Source organism: Tympanuchus pallidicinctus, unplaced genomic scaffold (genome assembly GCF_026119805.1).
Source record: "Tympanuchus pallidicinctus isolate F22 unplaced genomic scaffold, pur_lepc_1.0 scaffold6, whole genome shotgun sequence".
In the NCBI taxonomy this organism is placed as follows: domain Eukaryota; kingdom Metazoa; phylum Chordata; class Aves; order Galliformes; family Phasianidae; genus Tympanuchus; species Tympanuchus pallidicinctus.
The window spans coordinates 23,276,096-23,296,477 of NW_026294780.1; the positions used below are offsets into that span (position 1 = coordinate 23,276,096).

At 35.6% G+C, this 20,382-nt stretch overlaps 2 protein-coding genes across 2 annotated transcripts in view; one reads left to right on the forward strand and one right to left on the reverse strand.

The window, feature by feature from the left end:
* Positions 1 to 20,382, forward strand: part of ABCC4 (ATP binding cassette subfamily C member 4) — a 1,253,378-nt gene that overhangs the window by 887,289 nt on the left and 345,707 nt on the right. The window lies entirely within an intron of this gene.
* The window catches only part of GPC6 (glypican 6), a 731,757-nt gene that overhangs the window by 484,460 nt on the left and 226,915 nt on the right, over positions 1 to 20,382 (reverse strand). Inside the window, exon 2 of the mRNA XM_052664785.1 lies at positions 17,088 to 17,246. Within this exon, the coding sequence (XP_052520745.1) occupies positions 17,088 to 17,246 (159 nt within the window). The remainder of the gene's footprint in view (positions 1 to 17,087; positions 17,247 to 20,382) is intronic.

Consider the following 20,382-nt stretch of genomic DNA (forward strand, 5'->3'; position numbering starts at 1 on the left):
GTGAACACTCACAGTGCTTGAATGCAGCTGGTCTCACAGTCTTTTAATTTTAACACCTGCAAACTGACAATCTCAGTCCTGAAAGGCTGTTGAACCCCAAACTGATGTTGGAATGACACAACCAGCACCTGCTGCACTTCAGGACATCATTTATTTTTTATTTATGTCAGAGCAGTATTTCTAGGGATGTAGCAGTATATAATACAAGACTGTACTTACAATTCAACAAACAATAATAAAAATATTCAATTTTTAAATACCTCCACATCTTAGGAGTTGGCTTTTATATCCAGAAACAAACCTTCACATGAATATAAATAAAAGATGAAATACTTAAACTCTAAGTGTTAAACAGACAAAGAGTTTTCAAAGTTATTCAAGTGTTCTAAATGTAGTTTATGAGACATCTGATTAAAAGCACTGCTTACTGCAATTTGCTGTGAATAAATGACAATATCTATTCATGTTTAAAGGCATATAGGCACACACAATACACATTTTGGAAATATTTCAACATCATATAAAAGGAATATTAGCAGTAATTTCTATTAGTATCTTTTGTCATTGCCAATATTCTTAGTATTATATTTCATATGCAGCATTTTCAAATATCAGGTTTTATTCTTTCCATTTGTAACACGTTTTGAAATTGTGGCAGGGCTATCTTGTTAGGCATGCACTTTTTTTTAGGCAAAGAGAAACAGATCACTTACTGAACAGTAAAGGTCAAAGCATAAATCAATCACTTAGCTAATAAGCTATCTTCAAGCAATAGCTGTAAAAGGAATATAGAAACATTTAACTCTGTATTCTCTGCAGATATATTTCAAGAAAAAAGCCTGAAGATGATATGCTGATATCCACCAATTCTCTAAGAGAAGAGCTGTAAGATGCTGGTTAGCTCAGAGTTCTGTGCTGTACAGACAGCTTCTAGGCTAATTACGCACATCATATGTTCAGAGTGGAAGGAATTATACTAAGAAAGCATATTTGTATTATTTGAAGATATTTTATCATTTTGTCATCAACTGAACACATAGAATATAGGTCTTTTTGCAGCTTTGTTGCTTATATATTTTCTTCCTAAATATTTATAACCATTAGGACTGCTTTCATTTCTGGTCTCACTTTTTGTCCTAAGGACATGCAGTACTTATTTATGAGATTATTTGTTTCTTTGTTTTGTTTTATATTGGTGTGCCAATATTTTGTGTAAGTAGTCACAACGATTTATGTCATTTTTAGTAAACACTGATTGAAACAGTTAATTCTATCAAAGATTATACTTGTCATCCAAATACAACTATTTGATAATTGCTGTCATTTTCAGCACCTGTAATATCAGAATGCTTTCCCGGAGAACAAATAGCACAGCAAAGCCAGAAAGAAGGAGGAAAGGTCAAAAGCTAGAACCTGCCATAAAATATATTTTTTACTAAGAGCATGTCTTGTTAGGTAATACTTTTATTCCTCTTCTGAAAGTTATAGGCTGCTTTTGGAAATCATGCATGTGCCAGAAGAAAACAGCATACCATCTGTAGCCAGCTTAAAAGGCAGTATATTTATGAATAAGATATGACCTTTATGGGAGAACTAAGTAGGCATCACTGAGATCAACAGTTGTTCACTACTAGGTATGACATGGAAAGCCTTTTTTTTTTTTTTTTTTTTTTTTTAATCACTGTTCTGCATTACAATAAGGCAAATACAAAATCTTCGGGAATTGAAAAATTCTTTTAAGGAAGTTATTATTCAAAGTTTCTACTACAGAGTGTATAGTCAGGGGGTTCTAATCAGTAGTTAAGAAGTGCTGCCAGATATTCTGAAATTTAATATTAATGATTTATATTTAGCTCACTACAGAATGGTGCATTGCAGACAATTTACTAGCTAAAGCCAAAATCCAGTTCTCCAAAGTAACAAATGAATTTATGGTTCATTTTGGAGGAAAATTGAACAAATCAAGGATGAGTAATTATCTAATGTTTTAGAGGTTTAGTAGGCAGTGCAGCATGCAGGGGGACAGGCAAAACAGCAGTCAGTTCAGTAATAATACTCACAGAAACAACTTTATTGCCAGTCATCCTTAAATGATTTTATGAACACTGAATTTAAGACGGCCACAAGTCTGGTGCAATTTGGTAACAGATCCAAACAAAAAGGCAGCCTTTGTTTGATAAATAACTGGGGAGCAGTGATCCACTTCAGCTCTGGGAAACTGGCATGAGGTTGCACAGCAGAAATCTGATACAATGGGAGTGCTGTTGTTTTGAAAGATCAACTATGAGAGGGTATGGCAGAATTTCAGCAGTCCAATTATTTATGTTAGTAGTATATCTAAAAAAGATTGTGTCAGATAAAGAATGTGTGCTCTTCTCAAATGAATCATTTATTAATCACCTGAAAGAAGGAGTGAACAGCCCATTAATTAAATTTGTATATGCTTCCAAAATGAGAGGTTCTGCAATCTCTAATACAGAGGTAATCAATGAAATCAATGAAAAGCAAGAAAAACTCCTCTAAAAACTTTATAGCATTGACATGAAGAAAGGAAAGGGTCTGTCCAAGATGATGCAACTGGAAATCAGCCCTTGTTCTGTTTCCAATTCTGTTGCTACTGAACTGTGTGGCCCTTAGAAATTAAAATTTCCCTTATGTGCCTCAGTTTGTTCATCATCTTTATAGGTATGTGCATATTTATTTAGCTTACAGAGAAATTACGAAGCTTAATTAAGATTGCTTATTACAAATGTTTAAGAGAAAATATAAACAGTAAAATTAAGATACACAAAGTGAAAAAGTGTCTGAGAGTGTCACACAGACAAAAAAAAAAATAAATGGGAAAACAATCTTTTTCATATTTATCATCCTGTGAATAATAATACGTGTGAAGTTCTTTGTGACTAGAGGGAACTGTGTATATATAGACATGTATATATATATATATATATATATATATAGTGAATATTGCAGAGGAACTTATTCAAAATTATCATTTTTCAATTGATTTCTAATCCATTTTCAACCTTTCTTTTTATCTTACCTAACAGCATTAACAGAAAAGCCCGACAGTCCAAAAGAATGATTTATGTTAAACTTTTAAACATGATAGATTGACAACATCATTGTAAGAATTCTCTATCTTTGGGAAAGAATGATTCTGAAATTACTGATGTGAAATATGGCATTTGAAATGTTCTTCTCTATAGACTCCCTAAAAAATTTAGGCTATTTCTAAAGCATTCCCCAATTTCCCTCTGAAACGGCATTGAACACTTCTGCAGAAAACCAGATTATTTTCTCTCCTACAGTCATACAAATTAGATTTGTTATTTTAAACTTTGAATTTCCAACAGATACTCAAAGAAATGTGACTTATTTGGAAGATAACTTCTCTCCAAGAAAGAACAACTCAGTAATGTACAAATTAGAAAATGTGAGCTGTTTTCCTTGTAAAGCAGAGTACACTTAAATGAAACCTAGATCTATTTCCTTAAGAGACTTTGGGTCAATGTCCCAGCACTGTATAAACGTGATACTCCATTAACTCACACATGTTTTGCAAACAAAAGCTGAGAAGAAGCCTTTTAGCTGGTGCAAAACTTGCTGCTCTGGTTCATCGATGGTCTATTAGTGAATTTGATAGCATGCAGTCTTGCTGTGTAGTCAAATAAAGCCTTTGTAACAGGCTAAGAGGCAGGGCACTTGTAGGAGAAGAGTACGGTCCTTTTTAAAGAGTTTGAAATCTACATTAGTGCTTCAACGTTTTTGTGTTGATGCCCAATGTAAACAGTCAAGCATTGAATTTTCAAGTTATTTCTGTTCAAAACTTCAGATCTCTTAATTTTTTCACATTCTTGACATTATCTTGTCCTTATGTCTAAGAGTTATACACATGACTAGTCAGTTGAATTTTCTCATTTTTCTTGCTCACCCTTCTTGCTTGCCCTAGTTCAAGCTGGAATAACTTTCTTCATAGCGGCCAGAGTGGTGGTGTGTTTTGGACTCAGAGTGAGAATAATGTTGATCACACACCAGTATTTTGGTTATACTGCTGAGCTTACACAGAGCCAAGTACATTTCAGCTTCTTGTGCTGCCCTGCCAGCGAGGAGCTATGGGTGCGCAAGGAGTTGGGAGAGGACAGAATTAGGGCAGCTGGCACAAACACGACAAAAATATATCCCTTATCATAAAACATGGTGAATGTAAAACAAGGAAGACTTGTCTGAGGAAGCAAGGGGAAGCCACTGCTTGGGGAGCAATTGCATTGCACACCGCTTACTTGGCATATTCTACTATTATTACAGCTGTTGTTATTTTACCTTCTTTTTCTGTCCTATAAGATTTTGTTTATCTCAACTTATGAATTTTACCTTTTTCTAACCCTCTTCCCCCTTCTACTGCAGGGGAGCAAGTGAACAGCCATGTATGCTTAGCTGCCTGCTGGGTTAAACAACAGCGCTCCCCTTTCTTTTATCAAGAGTCTGCAGATCTTTTTGACAATTCCACAAGCTTAAAGTTTTTAGCTAGTGTAAAAGTGGTTGGTAGTATGCATGATCATTACAGTAAGGTGACCTTGATCTTAAGCTTCAGCATCTAAAATTCTTGAATATGTTAAGGCAGGGGAAGCTCATAACATTTGTACTTCATGTGCATATGAAAATAACAAGATATATCATCAACAGAAAATTCAGGAATACCTTCTTTTGCATAAAAATCTTCCCCGTAAATGCCCACTGGGCTTCTGCTTTCCCCCATCCTGTAACATTTATTTTTATTCCAGATATTATGTAAAGCCTTCAGATCATTGCTAGTTATGAATTAAATATGGATTGTAGCTTTGTTGGACGTGCTTAAAGAACTCAAAACAATGAAATATAAAGCACTGATAGCAGCATTGCCAGTCTGGATAATAACATATTTCCTGTTTAGTCACTTTATAAAAAACAGTATTAGAGATGCCAATTAAAGAGATTAACACTCAGACATTTTAGTAAAACCAGGAATCATTGTTATTGTTTTTTATACAGTGCTGGAATTGTTTCCTTTCAAACTGTGCGTCTGAAACCTTATCTACAGACACATCTTTCACTTTGATGTATCTTTTGAGTGAAAGAGGAAAAGCAGGTGCCAAGAGGAAGGCAAATTTACATACTACATAATGCTTAACAGTTAAAACTTCCTGCTAGCAAACCATCCCCAGGTAACAGCCTTACCATGCTCATACCTTTAGAAACTGTACCAGATTCTGCAACCTATGAGAAATCAATCAATTGACTGCAGAAGTAATAATGATCTATAGATTGCCAGGTGAGATACCTTTACTGAACTGGCCTTTCTTGGACCACCAACTTTTAATGTTTTTCCATTCTTTCATGAGATTAAATACCTACTAAAAGCACAGTCAGCCCTCATCTCTCCTTTTGTCACCTCTAATTGTCCCCTCACTCTTCCTCCATGCTCTTCTTTAGAAACTGATAAATAAGACCACTTCCTTCTACCATAGTACAACTGTGATAAACATTCAATAAGAACCTGCTGATGCATAAGCAAAAATCTAGACCACATCAAAGGAACACACCCATCAGCAGTTTAACTACATGCATCACAAGCTGAGCACAAGTAGCATTACAAAGCTTGATCCCAAAGTGCACTTTTGAAAATGACGTGCACAATGTTGATTTAACTCACTGTGCTTTATTTTGTGCATTAGCTAAAGTCAGCATTGATCTCTATGTAAAAGCTTTATATTAGGCTTGCATATGTCTGCACGCAGCACAAAATTGTCCTAAGGCTCACATCTAAAAAGATACAGAATGGTTGGAAGGCACCTCTAGAGAACACCTAGTCTAAGCCTCACTGCACAGACAGAACAGCCCACTAAACAGGATTGCACCTAAGCAGCTCGTTAATATCTCTAGAGAAAGGGATCGCTTTTATGGCATGGTGGCAGGGGTGCAGCTGGCAAGGTGGCCTGAATTAGGCCAGGTGTTATTCCATACCATGTGATAGCATATGGAAAGCTATAAAGTTGTGGGGGGCAACTAAGTTGGAAGGATGGGGGTTATTGTTTGGGATTGGTTTTTCCTAGGTGGTGAGATTTTGTGCTGATATTTTTCTGATTATAAAGCATTAAAGGGTAGTTAGCAAGTAGTTGCATTTTATGTATTTTATATATATGTTATCATCACATTTTTGTTTCTGTTTTCATTTTCTGTTTCAGTAAGTAGCTTTTACATCAACCTGTGAGTTCTATTTTTCTTCTAATTCTCTTTATGCTACTTGGGGGACGTGAATGAGCAGCTGTGTGATACTGACCTATCTGCCAGGTTAAAATATGCTACAGAATTTGGGTCTGTTACCCTTTCATCTCTTGTGGGGTACTACCGATAAGAATCTGGGCTTATTCTCCTGACAATCTTTATTAAAATATTTGTGTATGTTGTTAAGATCCTCTTTTGTTTTTTTCTTCTTCAGGTTGAAATGTCCCAGGTCTCTTAGCCTTTCTCCATAAGAGAGATGTTCCAGGCCCCCAAACACATTTGTCACTCTCTGCTGGATTCTCTCCATTAATTTCTTGTCTTTCTTTAACTGAGAAGTGCATAACTAGATAAAATACTCCTTAACAGGACAGAAGGCAGGAGAGATTTGGAGTAACACCTCCCTTATTTTGCTGGGAATGTTCTTCCTAATGTACCCCAGAATATCATTGTTCTCTTCAGCTACAAGCACATATTGCTGACTCACTTTTTTTTTTTTTTTTAAAGGAGTCTATCTTTGAGATTTAAATTCCCATTTTGTTACCAAAACAAATATGGACTGGTATTTAAACTAGTCATTGTACACTTGTAAGCAAATTAGTACTCAGCTAAGAAGTACAACTTATTTATTCACACACTGGGTTTTAAATTTAAGTAAAGGCATATGACCTTGATCATTCTAATCAATACACATTAGGAGAGGAGGCAGTTTTTGGTTTTACTATCTGCGAACCTGAACCAGTAAAAATTCTATTTTTAGTGAGGCTCACTACTTTGCTACATTGTACATTTTTTCAGTTTTGCCATTTTATCACAGAATCTTTCTTATTTTTACATGCTGTCCTGGATTTCTTTGCATATGGAAGAAAGCAGCTAAGAAAAAAAAATAGCCTTGTTATAGAAGAGAATGTAAGATGTCAGAGACTCCCTATGCTTTTAGGCTACCCTGTGAACAGTTAAATATTTTATTATCTTGCCAAGAGTAGTATTGTCTCCCTGGCTCTGCTGTTAGAAATGATCAATTATTACTTTGAACTAGGGCTGGAGAAGAAACTCTTCTATGAAGAAAAGCTGGGTGATTTGGGCTTGTTCAGCTTGGTGAAGACTCCAGGGCGATCTTATTGCAGCCTTTCAGTATTTAAAGGCAACTTATAAACAGGAGGGAGACTGACTTTTAACACAGCCTGATAGTAACAGGACAAGGCAGAGCAGTTTTAAACTAAAAAAGTGAGATTTAGGTTAGATGTTAAAGGGAAATTCTTTATTTAGAAAGTAGTGAGGCACTGAAGTGGGTTGCCCGGAGAAGTTGTAGTTGCCTGAAGCTATTCAAGATCAGGCTGGATGGGGCCCTGGGCAGCCTGGCCTGATGGATGGTATCCCTGCCCATGGCAGGAGGTTGGAATTAGGCAGACTATAAGACCCCTTCCAATCCAAGCCATTCTGTGTTTGTTTGTTTTTTCTTTTTTTAAGGTCTATGTAAAATCAGACAATAATAGAATTTGGGTACAGCCAGATTTCTCAGGCTTGCAATATCTTCCTTCAACATGAAGCATTATTACACGGTTCATTTGAAAATGCTTTTTCTCCTTTACTTTTCTAAGACCTTCATACTTTATTTAGGCAAGAAAAGAAGTACTTTTACAGGATTGTACAGATTTAATAAGGCAAGCCCTGCTCCAATGATCGCATCTATACATTAATTGCAAGAAAGTGTGTAAAATAATGATCTGCCCATAGTTATAAGGAGAAGGATGCTATTACTATAAACTGGAGGTTAAAATATCCCTTGCAGTGTTATTTCCAATAAAAGAGCTGTATAAACTCTTAATATGAATTTACTTAATGAAAATTTGATGTTGAACATCTTATTTTTATTTAACAGTGAAGTTGTCATGTAGGAATTATTATCTGCAGAGAACTTTGTTACATCCCTAACTTTAAGATGTGACCTCACAGCTTGCTGGAGCAGCTAGTCTGGCAATGGGATGCTGAACCTATGTACCACAGTAAAATCATAGAATGACAGAACTGTAGGAGACGGAAGGGACCTTGATTCCACCCCCCTACCAAAGCAGGCTCCCTGGACCACGTTGTGCAGACATCCAGGCAGATCTCCAGAGAAGGAGACTCCACAAGCTCTCTGGGCAGCCTGTTTCAGTGCTCTGTCAAGCTTATTGTGAAGAAGTTCTTATGCAGATTTGTGCTGAACTTCCTATGCTTCAGTTTGTGGCTGTTTCCTCTAGTCCTATTTCCATGCACTGCTGAAAGACATCTGGTCTTGTCCCTTTGCTGAATAACTTCAGCTTGCACAAAACCATTCACAAAATATGAATTTGTTTAAATCCATGTATTAGAATCTGAAGAGATATCTATTTATACAAATTGTCTATGTCATACTCATTACATGGATTGTTTGATATTTAAAGTGTAACTGCATATCTGCTAAATAAATTCTTTAAATCAATACAACCAATAAAATTGAATCTTTAAAATGGCTTAATAATAAGGACTGATAAAATGATGACTAACATTGAAAGTGGAGTTAAGGAGGAACGTGTCGGAGGATTTCCTGTATTAATGATATTCCAAGAACAAATCCCATACAGTATAATAGAAATAGGAATGTATGATGTTGGTTATTCCCAGTTAGCTTATTCAGACAACTGTTACTAGCATCACACAGGTATCCATTTCTATACCTCTAAACTGTTTTCATGCCACTGTGATGTTTCAAAGATGTCATTTAAGCTCCACGTTGACACAGAAAAATGTCAAGTATGGTAGAGGCTGTGTGCAGTACAGCTAGGGAGCAGTTGATAAAATTATTTAATTTAGGAACATCATTCCTCTGTTATAAATGTCACAATTCCCATTGACTGCATTAGTAGAAGAAGAATTTCTATCCTTCAACTCCAAGATTGGTCAGATTTTTTGATAACAATAATTTCCTGAGAGCATTTGAGATTTGATTATAAAATTGAAGGAAAAAAAGGTTAACATTAGAAATCTGTAAAATTAAAAATAGAAATGCAATACTGCCGGTACATTTCACAAATTCATAGCATCTCTTTGTGCAATAAACAAGAGAATTCCAAAAATAGTTTATGAAAATGTTTCTTTTTTAAAATGCAAATAGTTAAGTTTTCACTCTAAAATAACCTTCACCATTCGTTCCAAATCCTTCAAAATACTTTAAATGACTGAAATTAAATACTAACTCTGTACAGCAGTGTATGTACAGAGTACATGTACAGTTACCTAAGAAGAGAAACTCCTCAGTATGGTGTACTGTGTAGCCAAGTTGCTCTTATCTGAGTAAAAATCAAATCACATGGCATTGCGCCCACTCACTGAAATTAGTACTCAATGACTCTTTCCTGTTGCTTTTTTTTTTTTTTTTTTTTTTTCCATGATTTTGCTGAGATTTTATTGACTGAAGATAGACTTCACTACTGACATGAGCTGTTTTCACCTCCTTCATTTTTTACATATGTCTAATGTTTTAACTGTGAGTGTAGCTCTTCAACAGCAAGGATAGACTTTTAGCTGTGCCTTGATGTTTCCTAACTCAGATATATGGAATATTTTTTTGTGTGCTCTCATGATACCACAGGTGAAAGAATTAACAAGAGATGAGCAGCCAAAAGACAACAATGCCAGTATATTACAGTCAAGGCATTCATTTCAAAAACAGTTTTTCCGCTTTTAATGAGGTTTGGGAGCCCTTGCTGGTAAAGCTATAGCTTCTATTTTCCAGGGTGCTGATAATACATATAACTACCACTGTTTTGAAGCTTGTTTGTTATTTACAGTCCACGTTTTTTACTTCTTACAGAATGGTTTTGTCCTTACTGTGTGTCAAGTGAAAACCTACTATCCGAGCAAGAATCAGGGATGGGTAACAGAGACTCTGTTGGCTGATTGTCTGAGTACTGATGTCTGACATCAGTATTATGGACTTGAGGCAGTGTTCTTTGCTATCTTATGAGTCAGTAATTTTACTAATGGGCTGGCATTTTTAAGGCCTGAAAACTAAATTAAGAAAACAATTTCCTTTGTAAAATGTTTAAAATCACACACTGTATTCAAAGCTTAAGTGAAAACTGGATGTCATTTGAATTTAAGTGCTTTTTCTTTTCAACCAGGAAAAGACAATGGCTCACAATAGTGTTTACTTGTCTCAATATTTTAAATATATTTCTTCTCACAAAATGGTATAGAAAACAGAAAAGATATGACCACATTTAAAAGAGATAAACACGGTCTCAAAAATGTTTTAGATGTTTCACTATTATGTTACATTCTTCAGAATGGAATTCATATGAGCAAATGTTTACCCTTACTGTATATGTATCTATGCATGAACTAAATGCCCTTTGTGATCAATACAGAAATGAGCACTTTGTGAAATGACTTTTTCAGATTTATTTAAGGAGTAAACTTCAGATCCGAGTGACTTGCATCTACAATTCCCTATTGACTACACTGTGGGCTTCTAATATTCAACAAATTGAATTCTGCTTTCCAGTTAATAGAAAAAAAGCTGAATTCTTGGCCTCTCAGTGCCTACTTAGGTTTGGCTGTACATGGACAACATGCTTTCAAATGGGATCATTTTGAGATCAGATAGCATCCACAAATTTCAGCACAGTGCAGCAACTTGTCCTTGTAGCTTCACAAACCTGATGCAGCTGGATGGGGGATTACATGTTCCACTGATGAGTTGCACCTAGCACATGAAGCTGCAGAAGAGCAGGGGGTGCAAGCCATTGCTCTGGCTGCAGGACTATGCAGGAAACAGTTTCTGTTTCCATGCCATGACAGTCACGTGCCTTCCAGCATGACACCTGACAAGGTTACAGGAGCTTACATCTCTGGCAGGAAACTGTTCTTACTATTGGGCCAATCCTTCCTTTCCAAGATTCACTTGCCTCTCACCTTTCAGCTGATCTTTGAAGTATTTTATTTTGATCTAACATAAGCACAGTTTATAGGCAAATTTTACCACAGAATATAAAACAATGTTAAACTATAGTAGCAGTGCAAATGCTGAAGAATTACACTCTAAAATGTTTGTATGCAACAGAGATTCCTCTGAGTCTGTTATCAGCTTGAATAGGATCATATCAGGTCTTGATAATTTTATATTGAAATGAAAGTTGCCTGTCAAATACATGTAAAGGATCTTTTATCAGGAATCTCCATAAAGTTTAGAAACTTGCACCAGATCTCCTATAGAGGTTTGCAAACAATTACATGCTACAAGCCAGCAGATGTTACTGTTTTTTAGGCTTTTAACTTTAAGTCATGCAGTTTGGGGAGTGTATAAGTTGCATAGTATCTTAAAACACAAGATGAGTTATGTGGAAATTATGGCTTGTTAACTCTGTGGCAGCTTAACAGTTGCACAGTTTTAAAAAACCCAGCTGTCCCAAAATGGATGTAGCATTTAATGGAAAACATATTGCAAAGTGACTCTGAAATTGTGTAATGTATAGAAAACAAAACAAAACACCAATGTTTTGTCCATAACTGAAAAACAAAATGCCTGGTATCACAGCATTCATAAAGCAGAGCTTACGTTCCATTGCAGACATCGCAACACTAGAATAGTATGGGTAGGTGCATAATGTTTGCAGACGATGATGTATCTATTTGATGATCCCACACTCCTTAGAAGCCTGAATTTCAAACAGCTATGGGAAATAGACTTTTTTGATTCTCTGTTTCCAAAAAAACAGAGGAAAAATCCAAGTGAAAATCATGTTTTTCCAATGCAAGGAAAGCATGAAAAAAGTCCTGCTGAAAGTCCATGCTTTAGCTGCACTCCATGACAGCAACAGTGTGCAAATGGGGTCCTGCTGGCTTCATACTCCTCTGCTGAAGACCATGAATATCATTGAAGCTTCAGGCCAAAACTGATCTGCCAGGCTTAGCAGAGAGTGGGAGGAAGTGCAAAGGCCAGAAGGCTTACACTGTCCATGCAGCTGAATCTCAGTGTATTCTTACTTCAAGCAACTCTCTTGTTTCTTTCTTTTTTTTTTTTTTTTGGCCAAATTTATACTGAGTAGTTATACCTTGCTAGAAAAATTTCTCATTTAGGAATTCTTCTTTTGTTAGAAAAACACTTCTTAAAATGCATTTTTGCCACCTCCTGTATTAAGGAAAGATTCTTAAACACCTTTTTTTTTCTTTTTTCCCCAGTTCTTCTGTAGATTTCATGAGAAAGCAGTTTCTGTGGTGTTCGCTATTCTTGCAGGTATTGTTTTGGTGGGTTAATTCTGAAATTTTCTTTTTTGGCTCTTTAATTTACACTGCAACTTTTGGTAACGACAATGAAAGAAAAGTAGTGCTAATGGGTATGTATTGCTATTTTCCCTTCATTGGGGGGAAACAAAAAAAAAGAAAGAAGAAGAAAAGACTATGGGAAATAATATATCCCTTGTGAGATAGATCAATACAGATGCAGGTTAGTTCTTACTCTATTGAAGTTATTTTCCTTCCATGGCACCATATATATTCTGCTGAAGGCTATCTATAACCATCAAGTGCATGACAGTTATTCTTACACGTTGTCTCATTTTTAAAACCATTGCCAAGATTCCTATCCTTTTCAAATGAGAATGAGGAGACAGTCTCTCTTTTATCAGGGTCAGATCAATTAAGCTTAAATAATCTTATTTTCTATAATTTTCATGTAGTTATTCAAAAGATTAGCGAGAAAATGTCACTGAACAGATACTTGTCTCCTCATTAACATTCATGTCAAAACCTTCCGGTAGGGCTGGTTTGGGCTGCTGATGGAGCAGTTCTTAAAAGAACTGGCTTATCTTGAAACAGCTGCTCAGCAATGCTACCATGCAAGAGAATTGTTGATAATAAGATGATGCTATTATAACTACATTGGGAACATAATGTATATTAAGCTGCTTTTGGGTATGCAGTGGGTGCCTAGGAATTACAGCATGATTGCTTGCCTATTTCTAGGAACAGGAAACAGCTGATCATTTCATGTCTGCTCATTTGAATTAGTCCTACTCACAGACTACAGTTAGATGAAAAATCTGCTATTACTCCTCACTTTCTGTGTATTTCCTGTTTGTGAAAGTTTGTTTATTTGTTTTCCCAGAATTTGGAAGGGTTTGTATCTCCCATTGCTGAGATAATTGATCACTTATTATTTTACAGAAATTTTTATAATTCCAAGGCTTTCTTAGGAAAAATTACCAGGAGGAGATTCCCTTGATCCTCATTCATCCAACAGTGAAATTCCAGATATTGAATGTTTGTAAATGACTATGCCATATGACAATGCACTGGTAAGTATACAGACATAGGCAATACAGATTAACCTTAGATACAGATCTGTAAACAACTGTAGATATGGCTCAGCCAAGAAAAAAGTAGCAGTGGAAATTATATTGTATAGTAATTTATATTAATTCACTTAGCATATACAAAACAAATGAGAAATACTGCTGTCAGATCTTTGTCTAATAGATATCTCAAAACCACACAAAATACTAGGAATAAAACACAGAGAAAAAAATTGGATCTGGGGGAGTAGAGCAATTGAAAGTCCCACCACAGTAACATTCCCTCAGAAGTGTTTCTTGCAAATAAGTAAGAAGTAAATAAGATCATGCAGAGCTTTAGGCTGCAAAAACTAATTCCCATCTAAAGCGAAAAGCACGTAACTGGTTCCAAAACATTTAATAGTTTCTAAAATTTTCTGTAAATAATTTCATTTTTAGCTTTTCTTGTGTACTGTTATTCCAGATGTTAGTTATTAGAGATATTTTGCAAATACCGTACTTCAGGTAAAATGAAATTAAAAAGTACCTAGAAATGACATTTAGGACCTTCTACTCTACTCAACAGTAGTAAGGTGATGCATGGAGTGCAGGGCACAGTTCCCAGTACAAGAGGGATGTGGATATCTAGGTGCAAGTCCAGCAGACGTCCAGTAAGGTTATTACAGACTGGACTATCTCACATAAGAGGAAAGGCTGAAAACTGGACTGTGTAGTCTACAGAAAGGAAGATTTTATTAATGTGTGTAAATTGCTTGTAAAGGAGTAGAGAGAGATCAGAAGAGCCCAGCGACAGGACAAGAAAGAATGCACATGTAGTTAAAAACAGAATTAAAATATCAACTTAATTAAAAAAAATAAATTCACCTGGACACATATTTTCATTGTGAGGGTGACTAAACACTGGCACAGGTTGCCAGAGAGTTTGTGGAATCTATTCTTGGAGATATTCAAAATCCATGTGGGCATGTGGACATGGTTCTGGGCAATCTGCAGTGGCTGACCCTGAGGCACACTGATTAGACCACCACCAGAGATGGCTTCACATCTCAGCCGTACTGTGATTTTGTGTAAGATTATGTGACTGACCTGAGGCTAAAGAGACAATCTTTATACTACAGTAGAACGAATTTCATTGATGAAAATTAGAACATGAATAGTAATCAGGGGCAAAACCCTGAAAGAGAAAACAGACCTTATATAAGCTCTCACAAAGGAAATCAGAAAATCATCTAACCTGTACTTAAGTGTATGAATGAGAGACAGAAAATAAATGATAGAGGATCCAAACTACTGCAAGATAAGCAAGACACACAGTGATCAGATCATAATTCAGCAAAGAGTTCATACACTGTTAGAAAGTTTTATGTTGTGAAAATTAGTATTATCATAAGACCTGCCTAGTACACTAGAATATCAAAAATCAACAAGAACTTCCACATCACTTTTAAGAGTTTACAAACCGGCATAAACGTCTGCACAACACTTGTTCAGAATAACTCCACCAGGGAATAATCACAATACGCTCCCTATCTCAGCATTTCTTATATGCTCATATATTCTGGTATTGCTTAAATTTGGTACTGTATTTGTTCTATTATTTGCGGTATACTAGCATCAAAAAGCAGATTCATGCATCAAAACTTCCTTGTGCAATTGAACTACCGAATTAAAATCAAACAAAACAAAAAGAGATGATCTTGAAGAACTAAAATACAAAAGTTATCTTGCAATCTAATATTTGCTTTACAGGAAAAAGTGTTATACTGTATTAAACTGAGAAATGTATAAGTGTTTTTTATACTGAAAGACAACCTATTAGATAATGCATTTTTCCACGAATGTGTTTGCCCCTTGAATGATTAAATAGTTTTTCCATATAAGAGAACAACTTTTAAATAGTTTTATAACATCATTAAAATATATATATAAAAAAAAAAACTATAGAGAAAATTCAATTGCTCTTTGATAATATTGAGACTGAATATTGCAAATTACCTTTAAAAATGTACAATAAGCCACAGTTTTTTAATCCAATTAATATAGAGCAGATCAATAAAAACCTCCCAAATACAACATTTTTAACAGGTCAACAGCTTTGATCTATGTACCCTACCATCAATAAAGACAACGGTTTCACAGTATTTCAAGTTACTGAAAAAGCTGTCATGTGTTTAAGTTCATTGCAAATCCAAAATGCCACATGTTGCCTAAAAATAAATAATATAATACTTAAACTCTACCATAAACAAGCCCAGCATTTTCATTAGACTGCACTGTTCACCAAACGCCAGTGATCTTCTTGCTTTCCTTCTAGAAAACAAGGAAAGCTCTGCAAATGTTGCTGATATTTTCAAACATTCATTTTGTTTGCAGACTTCCTGATATAGTGCTCACAACCACTAGATTTTTTTGTGAAGTTCTTCAAGGACAACTACAGTTTTGAAAATTTAGGGCACAAAAGTTCAAGATTAACATTAAAAAATAGAAGGTATCACAATGCAGGACACTGCACAGACATCCACATCCACACCAAGTCCGAAGTCCAAAGACTGGGGACATATTCTGAATTATATTAGCATTTGCTCTGGTGCGCTAGAACTTCCTCATGTTATATATTTCCCATTCCTTCCTTTTATAACTTTCTGTGTCATATTGAGGTAATCAGTATTAGAAAAATTATTTTAAATTTTTTTAAAAATTATTCCGCTGATAAAAACATGACAATATTCTGAAGCTCTTTTGCTCTTTATTAATCTGCAGTTCATAAGAAAAGACCAATAAACTGTGACTTGCAAATATGGATACATCCACAAAAACAGCTCATTCTTTAAGACAAGTATTTAGTAAACCATGACAGACAAGAAACTCTTAAATTTAAAGAATCTTAAAAAGGCTGACAAAACTGATTAAAAATAAAGAAAGCCTGGAAACTCTCTGTATCAATTCCTTCCAGGTAAAAAAAAAAAAATATGTTTAATGCATCTGTAGTGGCTTGCATGAAAGTACCTCTCAAATGCAATTGAGGCATGACTGTTTAAAAGCCCCAGAAGTACTCTACAAGGCTATACATATCAAAAGAAAGCCATGTAGGAAAACGCTGCAGCCATAAACCTACAAAAAGTCAGAGTACTAAAAAACTGCTTTCCAATAAAAAAAAATAATGGGAGATCCACAGTTCATCTTGCAACAGTGAACATAACTGCATCCCTAAATTTTGCATTTGAAATCAGGAGACAAAATTATAAACCTCCCTATGCATATCTAATCTTTTTTTCAACATTAGCCAAGCCTGCAGGCACTTTACAGTCTGATCCTTGATGTTATTGTAATTAAAGGAAATACTCATAAGGCTGATAAGCATGCCAGCTGTAACTTAACCCTTATCTTAGCCAAACTGACAACTGCAAATGTGATACATAATTGTAAAGAAAAGAACATTGGAATTCATTCTGGATCACCAACATTTAAAACCCCATAACCTTGAAAATAAGTAAATTACATCCAGCCTACCATCAAACTTCTTGTGCCGGGAGACAAAAGTGGTGCGTACAAAGTGACTTGTCTCCTCCACCAAGTTTTCAAACTCCAGTTTGCTCTGCTGACTTAATTTGTCCTCCATTTCTGAGGTGCAGCATGTATATTCCTGAGGGCAGGTTCTCAAGTGTTCCCCTGGAATTGCAAGAAAAATGGCATTAGAAATATTATAACACAGATCGAAATATATCAGAACCCAACATACATATCCCTTCACTTCAGGAATGTCAGCTACGTAAAGATATCTTTAAGGTTTGATCACTTCTTTGGGATCAATTTGTTCGTAATAAACAATTTTGCCATGTCTGGGCTCTTGCCACAGAAGTGGAGAGACACACTTTGCAGAGCTGTTCTGATAATTCAGAAACATCTCACAATGCAAATGATTCTTGAACTGAAGTAGCCTTCTATGTAAGCAAAAGTATACTTAAAAATCCTAAGACAATTTCTCTTTGTATTCAGAATGTCTGGAGAAATGCTTAATGAGATGACCTGTTACAAGACATCAGAGCTTTCTTTCTATCAAAACTTGAAAATCATAAATTACATATTTCTGTAGATAGGTTTTGCTTGTCCAAATGCACCAAAATATTCTCCCCCTTTCCCCTTCCTTCCCTTCTGTTTGAGTAACTGTATTTTAATTGTCTGGGTGTTTGGGTGCCACATATTTTCTTGGACAACATTTCTTGTCAAACCTAGCAAATGCTCCACTGAATGAGAGAAAGCAATGAAGAGTTTAATTAATGCTTATGTTATACAGAAATGCTGTGTAAAAGGTAATGAAAGCTTCTTATTTAATTCAGTAGATTTATCTCTTGAAGCACTGTGCCAGTTCTTCTGACAATATTGCTTTTTTCAGTACAATTTGCAAGTGGAAACCGATTCTTTAGCTCATGAAATTAAAATGGTCTGCTATTACATGAAATGTGAATTTCCAATTGACACTGTACTAGGGTGTCAGAAACATTTAGCTCAGTTTGTGTGAAGGTAAGAAATTCTACCATTCCCTCTTGAGAAATAAAAAGAATGATCTGCCTGTATGATTAAAGCTACTTGTAAAGCAATGAAAACATTTAGCTTTCTGTACACTGAATCCTGATTAAAAATCCCTCTGCAAATCTCATAGAGGTGCAAACAAAATGATATACAAAGCCCAGGGGTTAAATAAATATGGGGGACTTGATTCTCATTTATATCAAGCCTCCTTTGTATCACTGCTGAGCCATAAAGAAGATTTAAATGCAATTTATATCTACTTTAAGGCTACTGTTCACCATTGTTATTATGTAGCAAGGAGAATCAGGCCCTGAGGTTTATACTTCCCTGGGGTGCAATACATTTAGCTGCTGCGTCATTTTGAAAACAGCATCAAAAAGGGTTTGTACATGCTTAGAATAAACATTGTCTTGAGTTTGCTGTCATTTTATTTCAATCTTTAGTTTAGTTTCCAAATTACGTCTTTTGATTTGAAGCTCAGTCATTCCTGAACCCTGGCCCATTTAACCTGACTTAATTTTGTTTTTCTGCAATAGTTTGTAAGATATGAACTATAATGCTAAGAGACTTCTAGCAGTCTTGAGACTTTAAAAAAATCTCACAGCTATACATCTTTGGGAAATATAATTTCATTAACAGTTACTGGTCTGCAGTACTACTATAGGTCCCAGTCATGTACAAAAGAACCATTCTATAAGAAAGATTCTCTGTGTCCATCAAAATAATGTAAAAATTATTTCCTGCAATGCTCTCCCAATGCAATAACATAATTCCTCTCCATTCTCTAGATCATGCATCTAAGCCAGAAAAAATACATGAGCCAACTGCTGTCAAACATAAAAGATAGTGGCAAAAAAATGCTTGGTTTAGACTCTGTGCCACTATCACATTAAACAGAAATTATTCAACAGATAAAAAACAACTGAGGAGACAGCATATGAAGACACAGTAAGTTTTTTTATGTTTCCTAACAACAGAGTTCTGAGTTTTTGTTAGACATCAGAAGCACAAGGAAAGCTGAAATGTGGTATCTTTGGAAGCAGTGTTGTATGCTTGATTAAATAAAATGAACATACCCTTGCCTATACAACTGACTCTCCCCCTTCCTACATATACCCAGCAGCTTTTCTAGGGAAGCACTGGGAAAATGTGTTCTTCCACTTACACCCACAGTGGTAGTTCACACTTTCTGCAACGACAATGTCCTTTAGTGTTGTTGCAGTCATGAATTTTATTAAATTTCAGTTTTATTTCCTCTATTCATTTCCCATTATTTTTTTTCTCTTCCATCTGGCTTTCTGTTTTCCAGAACTGCCAAACTCCAAAGGAACTAATGTTCATTATTAATGCACTATACTTGCTGAGTAACAGCTGTAGGTCTAGGTTTTTAAGAAGTTGTTCTGATTTCATTGGTGTAGAGCTAATTTCCTTCCTAGTACCTGGTGTGGTGCTGTGTTTTGGATTTAGGATGAGAGTAATGTTGATCTCACAGCGAGGTTTAAGTTCTTGCTGAGCAGTGCTTACATACATACAGCCAAGGACGTTCCTGCTTCTCTTTGTATCCTGCCAGTGCAGTGCACAAGTAGCTGGGAGAGGAAAGTACCAGGGCAGTTGACCCAAACTGGCCAAAGGGGTATTCCATACCATTTGGCGTCATGCTGAAGAATAAAACTGGGAGAGCTGTCTAGAGGAGGGGACTGCTGCGTGAGGACCTCCTCTGCATTAGTCAGCAGGTGGTGAGCAATTGCACTGTTCACTTCTTGCTTTGTATAGTCTTTCAATCATAATAATTATTATTTTACTTTTATGCCCTATTAAGCTGTCTTTGTCACAACCCACAAGTATTACCTTTTTTCCGATTTTTCTCCTATATCATAGTAGGGCAGGGGCAAAATGGCTGTTTGGTGTTCAGCTTCCTACCGGGTTAAACTACAACAGGTGCTATGTTATGCTGAATATTATGACATACTAAAGTATATTGAATTCAGTAAAACAGTCAGTTTTGTACCACTATTAATTTCACTCTTGCTTTTTTAGTTGTGGTCTTAGTTTACTACAAAAACTACTTACCAATTTATTTTAAAATCCAACTTGCACACCATAAACTCATTCAGATTTCTACTGTACTTATATGTTCTGCCTTTGCATGAATTTTTATGATATTTCTTTGTTTTATTTCAGTGGATATACATTCATTCATGAAGCTTTTAACTGCTGACACAAAAAAAACTTCCAATTACATAAAGTGCTTGCAAATTCTACGTCAACTCATTGC